The 15,435-nt window shown below is 36.4% G+C and overlaps 1 protein-coding gene and 1 non-coding gene across 4 annotated transcripts in view; one reads left to right on the top strand and one right to left on the bottom strand.

The window, feature by feature from the left end:
* The window catches only part of UVRAG (UV radiation resistance associated), a 316,126-nt gene that overhangs the window by 138,174 nt on the left and 162,517 nt on the right, over positions 1–15,435 (bottom strand). For all 3 annotated transcript variants that reach the window (XM_061150663.1, XM_061150645.1, XM_061150654.1), the window contains one exon: positions 414–498. In XM_061150663.1, coding sequence (XP_061006646.1) covers positions 414–498 — 85 coding nt within the window. The remainder of the gene's footprint in view (positions 1–413; positions 499–15,435) is intronic.
* Positions 15,266–15,337, top strand: TRNAC-GCA (transfer RNA cysteine (anticodon GCA)). Its single transcript has one exon. It is a non-coding gene; the product is annotated as a tRNA-Cys (tRNA).

Below are 15,435 nucleotides of genomic sequence, written 5' to 3'. Positions count from 1 at the left end.
ACATGGGGAATGAACTGGACAGCTGGAGAGACTTATGTTAGAGAATCTGAGAACTGCTGAGGTAAGGCAAGTGAGCTAATAGGAGTAAGACTGAAGAAACTACTAAAGAAAAACTGTAAGATGCACTAAATGTAGAAGACTGGAAGAGGAGGAGATTCAAACATGAAGTCATGGTACTGTAGCCCTGCAATCTAGAAGAAGTGTTCAGGCTTCCGATTCTGACTATGTACTAGGAGCCCTCATAACTGCCTCTAGCACAGTGCACGACACAATAGGGGCTGAATAAATGAAAGTGGCACTGAGCATATTAACCGGCATGAACACTGGCAGCTTTAAAAAAATACTCCGGTTCTAAATCCTCTCTTCAAAGTAAACTCAACACTCCTAACAATCATTCTTAGTGTTCCGCTTACCTTTTTGCAGTGCACTCCTTTCTCAACTCATTTAGGGATTCCTTTTGGAGTTGAAGCTTGAGGTGCTCAGCTGAAAATGCACTTCCTAGAGAGAGATGAAAGGAGACAATTCCAGATGTAACACTGCAGACAGGCCTGCCCAGTCACAACCAAACAGGCAGAGCCCAGTCCCCTGACTGTGAGAGGAAAATAAAAAGAGTAAAAGGTAAAATGAGGATAGAGGACTTTCGGGGTGATTAACCAGAATAAAATTCTGACTGCTTCCATTTTTATACAGTCTCTAGCAGGAGTCAAAGAGTAAGGGTTCCAGATTCTCTACCTACAGATTTCTGGGTTGCTGATCAAGAAACCCCAGTGAGATGTTCAAAATTCAGACAACTGCACTAAAAAAATAAAAAACTGGCTATGAACTCTGGGTGTTAAGGATGATTTACTAAAGGTTAATCAACTGTAACAAATGTACCACTGTAGTAGGGGAAGCTATGCACAGGTAGGGGTTGGGAGTATATGGGGAATCTGTACCTTTTGATCAATTTCACTATGCACCTAAAACTGCTCTAAAAAACAAAGCTTAGTTTTTCAAGTGGTTAATCTGTTTTCAACCACGAATAATACAGAACATTGCTGAAAGTATAAAAGTAACAGAGCAGGAAAAATTACCTGCATATCGACTACTTCAATATAGTAGTTCATAAATTAAGTTTTTTTATGATGATTCATTTTATTCATATATATAAATCACTTTAGTTACAATCATAGTGTGCAGGAAATATATATTCTGATTTTCCCAAATTATGTCTCAAGCTTTTTTACATGTTGACAGATAGTCTGAGTTACCATGTTTAATGGCTTGTAAAATATAACTCAATAGATGTGAATTAAAAGAACAGTCTACATTTTAACTAATAGTCCAACACCTCAATTCCATTACAGGACATTTAATTTCCTCTAAGTATCTGCATGGCAATGATTAATATTTGTGTATATATGCCTAGTCTTTTGTGTTTATAGTAACTTTGGGACCTCCATTTTCATTTATGTGATCATAAAATCCTTTTACATCTTCTTACTCTAAAAAATGATCCCGTCTCAGGCTCTTGATAACCCGGCCTGAAAATTCCAAAGGCCCTATAGCACAGGAAAACATTCTTCGATCCTGACATACTAGGTTCTAGATCTTAAAAAGGAGTTTAGTTCCAAGAACTGTGATTAACAGGAAATGGTAGCCGAAACTCTTCTGTACATCTCCTCTAGGGAGGAACAAGAAGTAGATTAACTGATCAAAATACAGTTTGGACTTGAGCACTAAAATCACCAACCTAAGTAATTTTATCAACATATGTCTAAGCACCCTGTTCTTCTCTCTCAACTGTATGTTAATGACCAGTAAGTTATTAACTCTGCTCCCCAGATAGAACTTAATTAAGAAATACTACTTATCTTCTTTAGCCCCAATATAATTTCTCCCCAGATTTCGCTCTCAACAATTTCAGAAGACACTCAGATTGACAACTTCCACCCCTCACCCCATGTACTTCTTCCAGAAAGCACACGAATTCTTCCACTACTATACAAATTTGCAATCTTATTCTTCATCCCAGATAAAAGGTTGCCTCAATTCTAGTGAAATCACAAATAAGGTCAAGACAGATCTGGGCTTCGAAAATGCAAATGTTATGCACCCTCTTTAGCTTTGAAGGTCTTTAGAACATATTACATGACCAAAAGAAAACAAAAACACTTGCAAAACAAAGAAAACAAAATCTAAAAATACACTTGCCAGCTAACAGATGGCTAAAATGTTAACAGATGGGTAAAATGTTAACAATGGGTAAATCAGGGTGAAGAATATAGGTGTTCTCTGTACTCTTCTTATTCTTGCAGTTTTCTCTAAGTCCAAAATGATTTTCAAATAAAAAGAAGAAGAGTAGACCCAAACCCAGAAAAAGGTCTCCTACAAGGCTTTTCCACAGGCTTTAAAAGAACTAAGGCTTTAAAACGCAGAGGTACCGTCTAATGCACCATCTCTCCACATTTTTCTGTTAAAAGGTAATACACCTCTCATTGGTTACATTGTGATCTCTGGAACAAAACTGAGTGAGACTGGCTTAGCTAGGTTCAGGTGGAGAAGAACCAAGTATCTCTAAATATTTGCATGGCAATGACTAATATTTATGCATAGTCTTGTGTTTATATTAACCTTGGAACCTCAGAAAAGTCAACTCAAGTTCCAAGAGTTACTTCATAAGAAGTAGTAACAAACAGGCAACAACGTGCTCAATCTCTTCACATGTTGTTCAGGTTATATATTACCAGCCTGAATACTACACAATTGGTGTTGTGTCCTCCCAAGGATATTACATATATAGAAGCAACGATATCCATCTTTCAGACAACAGATATATCCTGCTTCTCATCTGATTTTCTCAAGATTCAGCATTGACTGGTATCTTCTACTTGAATCATTCTTTACGACAATGGTTGCAAAATGATATTCAAATTCCAGTGCCCCCTCCATATTTATCAGTTAGCATTCAACATTCTTCTCTAAGCAAGAGGCCTTCTTTCTCCATTAGCTATCTATTATCAATATGGAACCATGAATTCTCTTTTATTTTTCAAAGATTTATAATTCATTATTGTATTTAATTATTTTGGTGCTCAAGTGGTACCAGATTTGATAAGTCTTGCTCGAGTGCCCTTCTGATGTAGTGTGATCATGCTAGTCAAAACATTACCTTACTTATTATCATTTTAATTGCTATAGGATCTGTAGTGATATTCCCTCTCTCATTCCTGATACTGTTAATTCATGCTTTCTCTCTTTTTACTTGGTCAGTCTGGCTAGAGGTTTATCAAATATATTGATCTTTTCAAAGAACACCTTTTAGTTTCATTGACATTCTCCACTCTTTTGTTTTCAAGTTCACTGATTTCTGACCTTAATTATTTCCTTCCTTCTGCTTGATTTGGGTTTAATTTGCTTTTCTTTTCTAGTTAAGATGTAAGCTTAAGTTACTAAATGAAGGACTTTCTTTTCTATTATAAGTATCAAATGGTATCAGTCAGTTCAGTTCAGTCGCTCAGTCGTGTCCGACTCTTTGTGACCCCATAAATCGCATCAAATGGTGTAAATTTCCTCTAAGCTAGCATCCTTTTAGATATTGATGTATTTTCATTCAGAAAAAAGTATTTTCCAATTTTCCTTGTTATTTCCGCTTTGACCCATGATATGTATATGTATGATGATACACAATACTTTGCATTATTTTGATTATTTGTATTTATTTATGATACCAAATCTGGCTAACTAAATATCCTGTAAGTACTTGGGGAAAAAAAAGTATATTCTGCTTAATTAGGCCAAGTTAGTTTATTATGTTATTAATGTCTTTTATCCTCACTGATTCTCTAACTTGGTACATAAATTACTGAGAAATGAGTGTTATGGTTACCAACTACAACTGTGTATTTAGCTGTATCTCCTTTCAGTTTTTGCTTTATATGTATATAAGCTCTGTTGTTATAGTCATACATATTTAGAATTGCTTTATCTTTTCATGAACTAGACTCTGCACCATAGTGTAATATCCCTTTTTATTACAAGCAATATTCATTGTTCTCAAGTCAACCTTGCCTGATATTAATGGAATCACTTTGGCTTTCTTTTGGTTGGTATTGGCATAGTGTACTTTTTTATTCTTTTACTTTAATCTATCTATTACTTTATATTAAAAGTGTTCTTCTTGTAGACAGCATTTAGTTGGGTCTTTTTTTATCTTTATAAAATCTGAATAATCTTAATTGTGGTATTTAGAACATGTACACTTAATATAATCACTGATACATTTAGGTTAAAAACTACCATTTTGTTAGCTGTTTTCTTCATGTGTTCCTTGATGTTCACTTATTCTTTGTTTCTTTATCCCTCTTTTTGCTTTTGGATTATTTTTTTATTCCCTCTTTCTTCATTATTGGCTTACTCTTACCTCCCCCTAAAATTCCTAGTGGTTGTCCCAGAGTTTACAATATATAACTTTAATAAATAACAGTCTACCTTCAAATAAGATTAAACCACCTCATGTAGAGTATAAAATCCTGAAAACAGTACACTCCCAACTCTTCCCTTCTCCACTCTTAAAATACTTCATAAATTTTACTTTATGCTTGTTACAAACCCCAAAACATTGCTGTTGCATTAAAAATCAATAGTATTCTAGAGAAACTAAGAATAAGAAAAACTGATGAACCTATTTGCAGAGCAGCAATGGAGACACAGACATTGAGGACAGATTTATGGACATGGCTTGGGGAGGGAGGGCGGAAGGAGAGGGTGAGATGTATGGACAGAGTAACATGGTAACATACATTACCATATGTAAAATAGACAGCCGATGAAAATCTGCAGTATGACTCTGGGAACTCAAGTCTGGGCTCAGTGACAACCTAGAGGGGTGGGATGAGGGGGAAGTGGGAGGGATGTTCAAGTGGGAGGAGACTTGGGTAGACCTATTCACGTTGATGTTGGATAGAAACCAACATAATACTGTAAAGCAATAATCCTTCAATTAAAAATAAATTAAAACTAAAAACAAAATGTCTTTATAATATCTTCCTTTCAACCATTTCTGGATCTCTCAATTTTTGTGTGTAGAGCCAAGTTTCTGTATGGTGTTATATTTCTTCTGCTGAAGAAGTGCTTTTATTATTCCTTAAAGTATAAGACCACTGATAATGAAATAATTTAGTTTGATGTGAAAGAATCTCTTTGTACTTCAGGTTAGGTAATTTCTATTGACCTATCTTCAAATTTAATGATTCTTTCATCAGTTGTGTTGAATCTACCAATGAGTCTGTCAAAGGCATCCTTTATCAGTGTTGTTTTCAGTTTATAGCCTATCCGTTAGACTGTTTCTTAGAGTTTCCACCACCTCTCAGCTGAAATTTACCATCTATTCTTCTACATTATCTACCTTTCCACAAAATTCTGAAGCATAGTAACTATATTTATTTTAAATACTCTTTCTGATAGTTCCATCACCTAAGTCATCTCTGAGTCTTTTTTCTGTACATCTCGTCTCCTGTCAACATTTTGTTGTTTGTAGTGGTGGTGGTAAGTGGTAGTGAGGGATTTTTGTTTTGCTTTTTTGTCTCAAAATTTTTAATTTAATATTGAACATTATTTGCAGGGCATCAGAGAACAAAAAGAACATGCTTATTCTTCTGTTAATTTGGAGGGTTGAATCAATTCAATCAGGAATTGAGCTGGATCTGAGTTCTGTTGCTGACATGATTACCTTCAGTGCATGACATTCTTCAAACTTCCTCTAATGCCTCCCTTTTGGGGGTGGTGGTGGCACTGGTGGTAGTGGTGAAGATGGTCTGACATAGTCTTTTTCTCAATGGTACGTACTATTCCCAGACTGAGGTACTCCCTGGGATCAGCACCTAAGTAAGGGAGCCTCACCAAGTTCTCGTCTCTCCTCAAGTGGTAAACTACAGTGGCTTGTTACGCTGTGCATTCTAGATTGGCTGGGGAGGAAGGGAGGAAGTTCCTCTAGCACTCTGGTCAAGCCAGGCCATACTCTGTGTTCCTGGGGAGGGCCTTCTCACTGATTCTGGCCCTCCCCTAGGGACTGACTGCCTTGAAATCTTAGTACTTGGATAGATAAAAAAATAAAAAGTTACAATTCTGTACATCATCCAGTTTTCTGTTGTTAGGATGGAAGTGATGCCCCTTCCCTCTTTCTACTTCCCAAACAGAGGCTGGAAGTCAAATCTGAGGATATCAAGTTTATTTAAAGCTCTATTCTTTTTATTTTCTGTTTCTTTGAGGTCAGCTATTCTGTATTCTGTTTGTTCAACCTGGTCTTATTCACAGTGTTTTCCTCAAATATCTGAGGTCCTTTAGTTTCCCCTTTAAATCCATGAATAAGTGATTAGATTGGTTAGCAACAGGAAATAGAGTAGGTTTCCTTTGAAGCTATAAGGACTTATTTACATAAAAGACTTCACCTCTGAAAGGCAGCTCAGCCTAAGTGGGCAGGTCCTGCTAACAATTAGTTTTCCTTCAGGGTATATATGCTGAGAGAAGGTAGTACCTTTCACTTTAAACCACTGCAACTATCAAATACTTTGGGATTGTTACTGCAGGGTATTCCAGCCTTAAGTAGAGCTGCTTTTCTTTTCCCTCTGGGTTGGTTGTAAAATTCCACAGTCAGGCTTTGCTCTACTTTTCTAGGCCAAAATCTCATACCATGGGACCTAAGCAGGTCAGGAATCCATTATGTTAAAAAGTAGTTGGAGTAAATGTTATAGGAAGTTACTCCAAATTCACAAAGAAAGAAAATGAGCCAGTAGGCTGTTACCCTAATTACTACTCCATTATTTCTGATTTCCATACTTGGGAGTTTCAAGTTGAGGCATCTGAGAGTTCTTACTGCCTTTCCAGAAACTCCCACTGCAAGCTTTTCCATTTGTGTTCCAGGCTGCAGTTTTCCTCTACTCTAGGTTACTCATCAATACAATTCTACTTTGTGTATCTGAGAATTATGTCAAAACTCTTTGCTATTCCAACAGTATGCTCTTTCATTTTCACCATCATCAAGAACTTATTTTTTATGCATATATCATCATATCAATAAGTCATTGAGAGGGAGAGAAAGCAAATGCATGGCTTGGTTTATCACATTTCAAAACTGCTTTTTGAAACCCTTGACCCTATGCATGCATACACTATGGCCTCTCTGTTCAGCAAGAACTCAAATCAAGCACTTTAATTTTAATAACCAAATGTCAATGCTGTCTCCTATAAAATGAATAGCTAAAGAATATGAATCTTGATTCAATCAAAAAACAAAACACAGACTCTTTAGGCTCTCTCTCACCAGAGAATCTGGTCTCAGACTGGCTAGTGGCCAGCTCCTGTCAAAATTACAGTTAAAATCAATAAACTGTCATTCTTATGAGTTTTCTACATTGAGGCAGATGACCAAAAAGCAATATACTTAAACTATTTTAGTTTTTCTCCTGAAATGCCTTTTCTGTACTATGATTTATGATGCTGCCCTTCTCAAGGGTTAATAGATACTTCTTGCTGTAACTTTTGCAAAATTGCAATTGACTGTCATTTCATTATGCTATTTATATTTATATTCATTGTGATATTTAATATCTAGCACATAAGACACATAAGAAAAGCAGCTCTACTTAAGGCTGGAATACCCTGCAGTAACAATCCCAAAGTAAAGTTCTCCTATTGGAATTTAGTGCCCAGAAAAATTTTTTTTCTCCCTAAAGAACTGATATACTTCCTTGTAACAGGCAATAGGAAGCAACTGATACCTTTCATAACTCTACACAACTGGCTTAATAGCTAAGAAGGTCAGAGCTAATTTAATGCTTAAAAACAATAGGCAGATCCTATGGGAAGCAGTGTACTATACTGGAAAGTCTGTGGGCTTAGGAATATGAAAAATCTGGGTTAAATTTTACTTTCAGGACTCTATAAACAAGTGCTAACTTCTCTGAGGTTCATTTTCCTCATCTGTAAAATGAGGGAATATTAAATCTATAAAATATCACTTTTACTGAATATTTGTATTCTCTCAACCTGTCCCCATGAAGCTCCAAGTAGACAGATAAAATATACAACCAGCTTGATTGATTTTACTTAAAAACAATCATCACAAAGCACAATCAGGCACAATATCCAATGATTCTATTACAATTTCCTCCTTAATTTGCTTTCTCATTCTTGGCGATCACTACTCCATACATTACCCAAATCCTTACAACTCCTCTAAATCCTATATATTAACTACCTTACCTCATAAACCTGGAAATAACAGAAAAATTTCTTTATAATCCTACATACAACCCAATATGAAACTCAGTGGCCTCTATGCCATTTTCTTAGCCTTCTCCTCCTATACAGTGGATAAGGAAAATATCTTCATTTACACTTTGAATTTCTTCTCTTCCAACCCCATGTCATGCTACTCTCTTCCTAGTAAATAATTTTCCAGCAACAGTGGCCTCCCCTCTATTCTATAGTACAGGCACTTCCGATGTCCAAGCCTTTCACTTGCTGTTCCCATTGCTGGAATTCTTATCTTGTAAAACGGAGCTCCTCAAGCAATTCTATCCTGAGCAATCTTTGTAAAAACGGACTCCCAAAGTTCTCTTCTATCACCACAGCTTGTTTAGAATCCTTCTCACAATCTGATATTTACTTTACTTGTTGGTTTCTTATTTATCATCTTACCCACTAAGTAACTATCCAAAACTGGAAGTCTTAAATCTTACCCTTTCTCCCAATATCTGCTTCTTTCCAGTATTTGTTTTGATGAATGGTTTATTTACCTGGCCAGCTGTCCAAATCAGAAATTGGAAAATATCTAATCTTTCTCTTTCCCTCTCTCCTCCAATCCACTAAATCATCAACAGTAAAGTACATCATTAAACATCTTTTGAACCCACACATTCCGTCCTCCCTTTATAGCTCCAAACTGTTTAGATTTTAATTATGTACTGCTTAGATTACTGTAATAATTTCCATTATGAGAATTCCTTACCCATAACTCTTCAAAGAGAACTTTCTAAAACATACACCTAATCTCCATTCTGTGTAACAGTCATCAATAGTCTTGTTTACTTTTTTGTCTTTTGAGAAATTTGCTTAAGTTATTTCAATAGATCTCCAAGCTTTTTGACGTAACTTCCTTTTATATCATTTTTTGCCTCTTCAGCCTCTCCTAGGGACCTGTACTCAAAGATTAGTTGAAGCTTTATGGAATTACCTGAAATTCTCTAATCAACTTCCATGCCTCTGTGTAACTGTTCCCTCTACCTGGGAAGTCTCACCTTCTCCCCCCAGCTATCAGCTCAAGTGTCACCCCCCTTACATGGAGTTCTGGTTTTCAGATGCTCATCATCTGTGTTCCTACGATATTCTCTACATATTTCTGTCACGTAATCATCACATCTATCCTTCTGTTTCCAACATCTTACATAATGCCTGGCTCCTTTGGCTGCTCCAAAAATAATTTTAAAAAATGACAAAAGTAGACATGTACATCCACACATACTCAATGCCCTTTCCACATCCTTTACATGCCCTGTGATTGATCTCCTTTTACTTCTGTGTTGAAACATCTAATTGTAAATGTATTTTTTGTAAATGCCATTTCCAATGCTTTTGAGGAGTAAATAGAGAAAAAATGATGACAAACCAAAACAAAATTCTGTCAAGTGGCTTACTTCTAAACATCTACATCTTCTATTGCAAGAGGGGGAGATTAAAACATGCTAGTTTGACTTCCTTACAATCCAATTAAGACATTACTGAAATAAATCATTACAAATATATGGAAAATGAATCATTCTGAAAAGAAAATCTGAGGTTTACTAAGAATCCACCTTTTCCCTCCCCACCACCAAGTTGTTTGTCTTTTACTGCCTTTCACAAGCTACATACAATGCCAATGACTAAAAATAAAGAAACTTTAATAAATCCTGGGAAAACTGCCTTTGGGTCCAAAAAATTCTGAAAGGCAGTTATTCATTTTGAAGGAAATTTGTTTAGGAATTTCTGTCAGACGGCTATAGGAAATCAGAACATACACACGGACGAATAAAATTTAAATTTTGCCATCATTTCTAATAAACATATCATGAATTACAAAGTTTGTGAGAAGCCATTTTTCAATTTGTGACCTTATGACCTAAGAGGAGAAAATTGTTACACAATGCTTAATAATGTCTTTGTAGATTCAAATGGAAATCTATGACCTTTTGATGGAAGCTAAGGCACCAATTTAAACATACTGTGGGGGGACTTCCCTATTGGCCCAGTGGTTGAGAATCTGCCTTCCAATGCAGGGGACACTGGTTCAATCCCTGGTTGGAGAACTAGGATCCCACATGCTGTGGGTTTAGTTGTGTGGGATCTTATTCCAAGGAAGAAGGACAACCCAAGGAAGTCCATGTGCCATAAGATCCTGCATGATTCAATAAAGACAAAAAATACCACACGCCACACCTAAGACCTGACACAACCAAAAATAAATAATACATAGATTTATTTTAAAAAGCAAATATACTGTGGGATTCTTCTTTTATCTGAGATGCAGGCCAAATGATTCACTGACCAAGCAGAAGTTAATTAAACATTTTAGTAGTTTAAACATATAGTAGTCATGTATGGATGTGAGAGTTGGACTATAAAGAAAGCTGAGCAACAAAGAATTGATGCTTTTGAACTGTGGTGTTGAAGACTGTTGAGAGCCCCTTGGACTGCAAGGAGATCCAACCAGTCCATCCGAAAGGAAATCAGTCCTGAATATTCACTGGAAGGACTGATACTGAAGCTGAAACTCCAATATTTTGGCCACCTGATGAGAACTGACTCCTTGGAAAAGACCCTGATGCTGGGAAAGATTGAAGGCAGGGGGAGGAGAAGGGGACAACAGAGGATGAGATGGTTGGATGGCATCACCGATGCAGTGGACATGAATTTGAGTAAACTCCGAGACCTGGTGATGGACAGGGAAGTCTGGCATGCTGCAGTCCATGGGGTCGCAAAGAGTTGAACATGACTGAGCAACTGAACTGAAATGCACACATACACATATATATATAACACTAATTACTCAAATTTCTTGCAAAATAATAAGAAATTATAATTGATAGAAAACTTCATATAAATCATTTATTTTGGCAATAAAAGATCAAAACTTTTTTATTAACTACAATTACCAAGAGGAATTTCTTTCCAGATCTGAACAATGAAATCTGACATTTCTGATCTCTTCTACACACAATGTCACTTAAGAATGTGTTTTTGGTTCTTGCTTATCAAAACATATTAAAGACTGTAAAATAGAGGAGTTGAGTATCGCTAATTAGAGAACTCCAATAGGTCATTCCCACCAAAAGGCTTTTCAGTTAACAAATGACATCTACAGAAACATGTAGGTCAGAGAATCTTTCCCCCCCTCCCATCTTTTATTGCTGGGAAATATATCATTAGCATAAAACTCCAAAAACTAAAGAGATTCATCAAAAAAGATGAATAAATCTCTAACCTTTCTGCCAGTTCTATCTCCTAAAATAACTAGAATCTCTGAGATGTAAGAAATCTTGACTATATAATCCAAAAGTTTGTTTGTCTGTGAAAAGGAAATAAGCCCCTCCACCCAAAGTTGGATGACTTGCCCAAGGACATACTGAGAGACTGGCAGAACTTTCATCCAGATGTCTTAGTTAATTAAGATACAATCAAATCCAAGAAATCTTTGGGGAAAACTCACTTCACTCTTCCTGTAATAAAAAGGAATATAGCAGAACAAAGTTCTCCATCTAATAGTCCACAGGTCAAATGAAAAATTAGCAAATTATCAGTCAGTTTATCTGTTAGACATATACCAGAGGAAGCAACAATGATATTAATATTTACTAGAAACAAGACAGGCTTTGGATGAAATAAAGCTAAATTTGAATCTGGATCTGTTATTTATCCATGCCACCTTGGGAAATGTCTCTAAGCCCCAGCTTTCCTCATTTGAAAAAGGGAGTAAAAATTATTATCTCTTGGTATTATTTTAAGAATTAAAAGATAATACTGTAAGTGAAAAAAGCTCTGGCATGTTACATGGATTTTAATAAAAATTACCTGCTTCACAGGATTGTGTAGGAGTCAGATTTTGCAAGGTTCTAGATCGCATGGAATGGTAAGAAAAGCAAGCATCTGGAGATGAAGGGTGTGCATCTACATTTCAACTCTTCTCCTGTTTGTACCCCGCTAAGCCTCTTGCTTTCTCAGCATCTTATGAAATGAAGTAACAATACTTGCCAGGGAACTTTAAGGACCAAATATAACCATCCGTGTATAAGCTTCTTAAGTATAATACAGTGTTACATATATGTTATTGTTAATATAAAGAAACTAATTGGATTAAAAAGCAGTCTGTTATTACAAGGATTAGGGGAAAGTATTAGTTACTTAATCATGTGGACTCTTTGCAACCCCATGGACTGTAGCCTGCCACGCTCCTCTGTCCATGGAATTCTCCAGGCAAGAATACTGGACTAAGTAGACATTCGCTTCTCCAGGGGACCTTCCCGACCCAGGGATCGAACCTAGGTCTCCTGCATCACAGGCAGATTCTTTACTGTCTGAGCTACCAGGGAAGACCCCAGTTAAGGAATTCTGCTTTTGTAAAGTTAATATCACTCCTCAGGCACCAATGAAGAGTTCTCAAATTTTATCAACATGTATAATTGTGTTTCAGTTCTACTGAAAACATTTCCTTAAGACCGATGTTTCAAACCATTTCCTAAACCAAATTTCAAGGAAATTAATGTAGGTCAAGTGTTGCTTCTTATCTCAAAGATTTGAGGGTTAAATCAGAGCAAAAGACCCTATAAATCAATATATAATTAGTTAATGGGAAGGTTATCTTTATTGAAATGCTGAGGGGAAATCTGCTTTTCTTTTTTTTAATTAAACAGTGTAACTAAATATCTGCTGGAAATGAAAATATATACATTAACAACCATTAATGTTGAAAAGATCAGTTTCCTGACCCAGCTGGAAGTTACTGTGGACCACAAGTTGAGAACCACTGCCTTCCAGGAATGGGAAGGGGAAACTTTTAAGTGCGGATTAACGAGTCCCCTCAGAGTTATGTGGCCACCCAGCAAGTCAGGAACATTGGACAGAAATTATCTTTTTGTTGCCTCTTTGCATAAGTCATTCAGCTGCAATGAATATTTGCAAAACACAATACATACATACATATATAAAACAGGCATTAGCTTCTTCCAAATGTGTACACAAATCAATCCCTATGGCACCACTATGATCTGCTATCCTTCTTGCACAGATGTATAAAAAGATGCAGAAATTAATTAACTCCTTTATGGTCATTCAGAAAAATCAGTAGCAAAGACAAATTGTCATATATTACTGACTCTGTATCCTAACTGAGCTTTTGGGCTGAGAACCAAGTACGAAGATTAAGCACCAAGTATCAAAAAGAAGCCATGAAATGTAAGAAGCCACCAGTACTATTTTAAGTAGCAAATTATTTCACTACTGGCTAGCAAACACACTAAATCAAAGCTGCAAACAGTGACAAACACAATTTTCCCCTTCATGTTACCAATACAGATAGGTCAAGTGCTTCTAAAATATCTTAACATGGCTCAATATTCATTAAATAGTACATTCATGTATGTGTACATGATGTTCAAGAATGATGTTCAACACAAATGAACTTTTAATAGAGTATGTCTCTGGTAACCTAGCACAATCACTATAAAAACAGGGGTCCCCAGCAAATAGATTAGGGTCTACTGGTACCTAAATATGGTTACCTGTATCTAGTCAACCTTTCTTTCCAATCCCTCAGGTCTCACCACCAGTCTACAAAGATTCCCAATGGCAGAAAAGTACAGCCAACAACAGCACTAATTCTCCTGCTTAAATTTGAGCCCAAAGTGTCAACATTAGATTCTAACCTGCCAACGATTCTAAGTGTTCAGAGTAATACAAAATAATACTCATCTCCAAAAACATACATGAAAGTGGGAAGAAAGCTGAAGTACAAAGTCAGTATTCAAAACCAGTAATTCTGAACCATTCTGGCAAATCCATATTTAACTTGAACATTACCATCCTTTCTTTCTATGATAAAATGGAGATATAAGAATGTGCTGACTATGACTTCACTCTCAGAGTCAAAATGGGTATCTACAAAATCTTACAGTCTTCCTTTGTAGCACTGTTTGGCATCAGTAGCTCTGAACACAGGCTCTGTCATAACTTGCTACGTGGCTTTGGGCTTCTGAAACTCAGTTTCCTCATCTATAAATTTGATAATAACATATATGATATCTTTATTAATAGGTGGATATAAATAACAATGCCTTTAATTCATAGGACAATTAGTAAGAACAAAATGAGATAAAGAATGGAAAACACATGACACCGCCTGGCACTAGTAAAGCATTCTACAAATATTAGCGATTATCATTACACCTCAGTCTTTTTCTTTTAATTAATTAATTTTAATTGGAGGCTAATTACTTTACAACATTGTGGTGATTTTTGCCATACATTGACATGAATCAGCCACGGGTGAACATGTGTCCCCCATACTGAACCCCCCTCCCACCTCCCTCTCCACCCCATCCCTCTGGGTTGTCCCAGAGCACCAGCTTTGGGTGCCCTGCTTCATGCGTTGAATTTGCACTGGTCATCTATTTTACATATGGTAATATACATGTTTCAATGCTATTTCCCACCCTTGTCTTCTCCAACACAGTCCAAATGTCTGTTCTTTACATCTCTGTCTCTTTTGCTGTCTTGCATATGGGGTTGTCATTACTGTCTTTCTAAATTCCATATATACATGTTAAAATATTGTGTTGGTATTATTACACCTCAGTCTTTTAAATGGGATAGAAGTCACTGTTTAGAAGTTCATCTGCTTCAAGGCTGGTGATAGGACTTCTATCAGAATAAAAGGGAAAAATACAACTGGGAACACAAGCGAAAAACTCTATCTCCCTATCTTTTTACCGTATGCCAGAATAATATAAATTCCATGCACTTTACACATCCTATTACTGATAAAAGGTGGTATCAACCTGTGATTAAGTTTTGGAATTAACAGAAAGAGTTTAATCATATCATATGTCAGTTGTGAACTTCAGTAAAGTATTTAACGTTTCTGACCATGATTCCTCAACTATAAATGTAAATAATAACTGTACCTACCTAATAAAGTTACTGTGGTGATTAAATGACTCATATCTATGAAGTGACAAGTATGGCAACCTGGGCTTCCTAGGTGGCTCAGATGGTAAAGAACCTGCCTGCAAAGCAGGAGACCCAGGTTCGATCCCTGGGTTGGGAAGATCCCCTGAAGAAGGGCATTGCAATTCACTCCAGTATTCTTACCTGGAGAATCCCATGGACAGAGAAGACTGGCGGGCTATAGTTCATGGGGTCATA

Source organism: Dama dama, chromosome 1 (assembly GCF_033118175.1).
Source record: "Dama dama isolate Ldn47 chromosome 1, ASM3311817v1, whole genome shotgun sequence".
NCBI lineage: Eukaryota > Metazoa > Chordata > Mammalia > Artiodactyla > Cervidae > Dama > Dama dama.
Note: the sequence above shows the minus strand (reverse complement) of the source record. Positions and strands in the feature narration are given on the sequence as shown.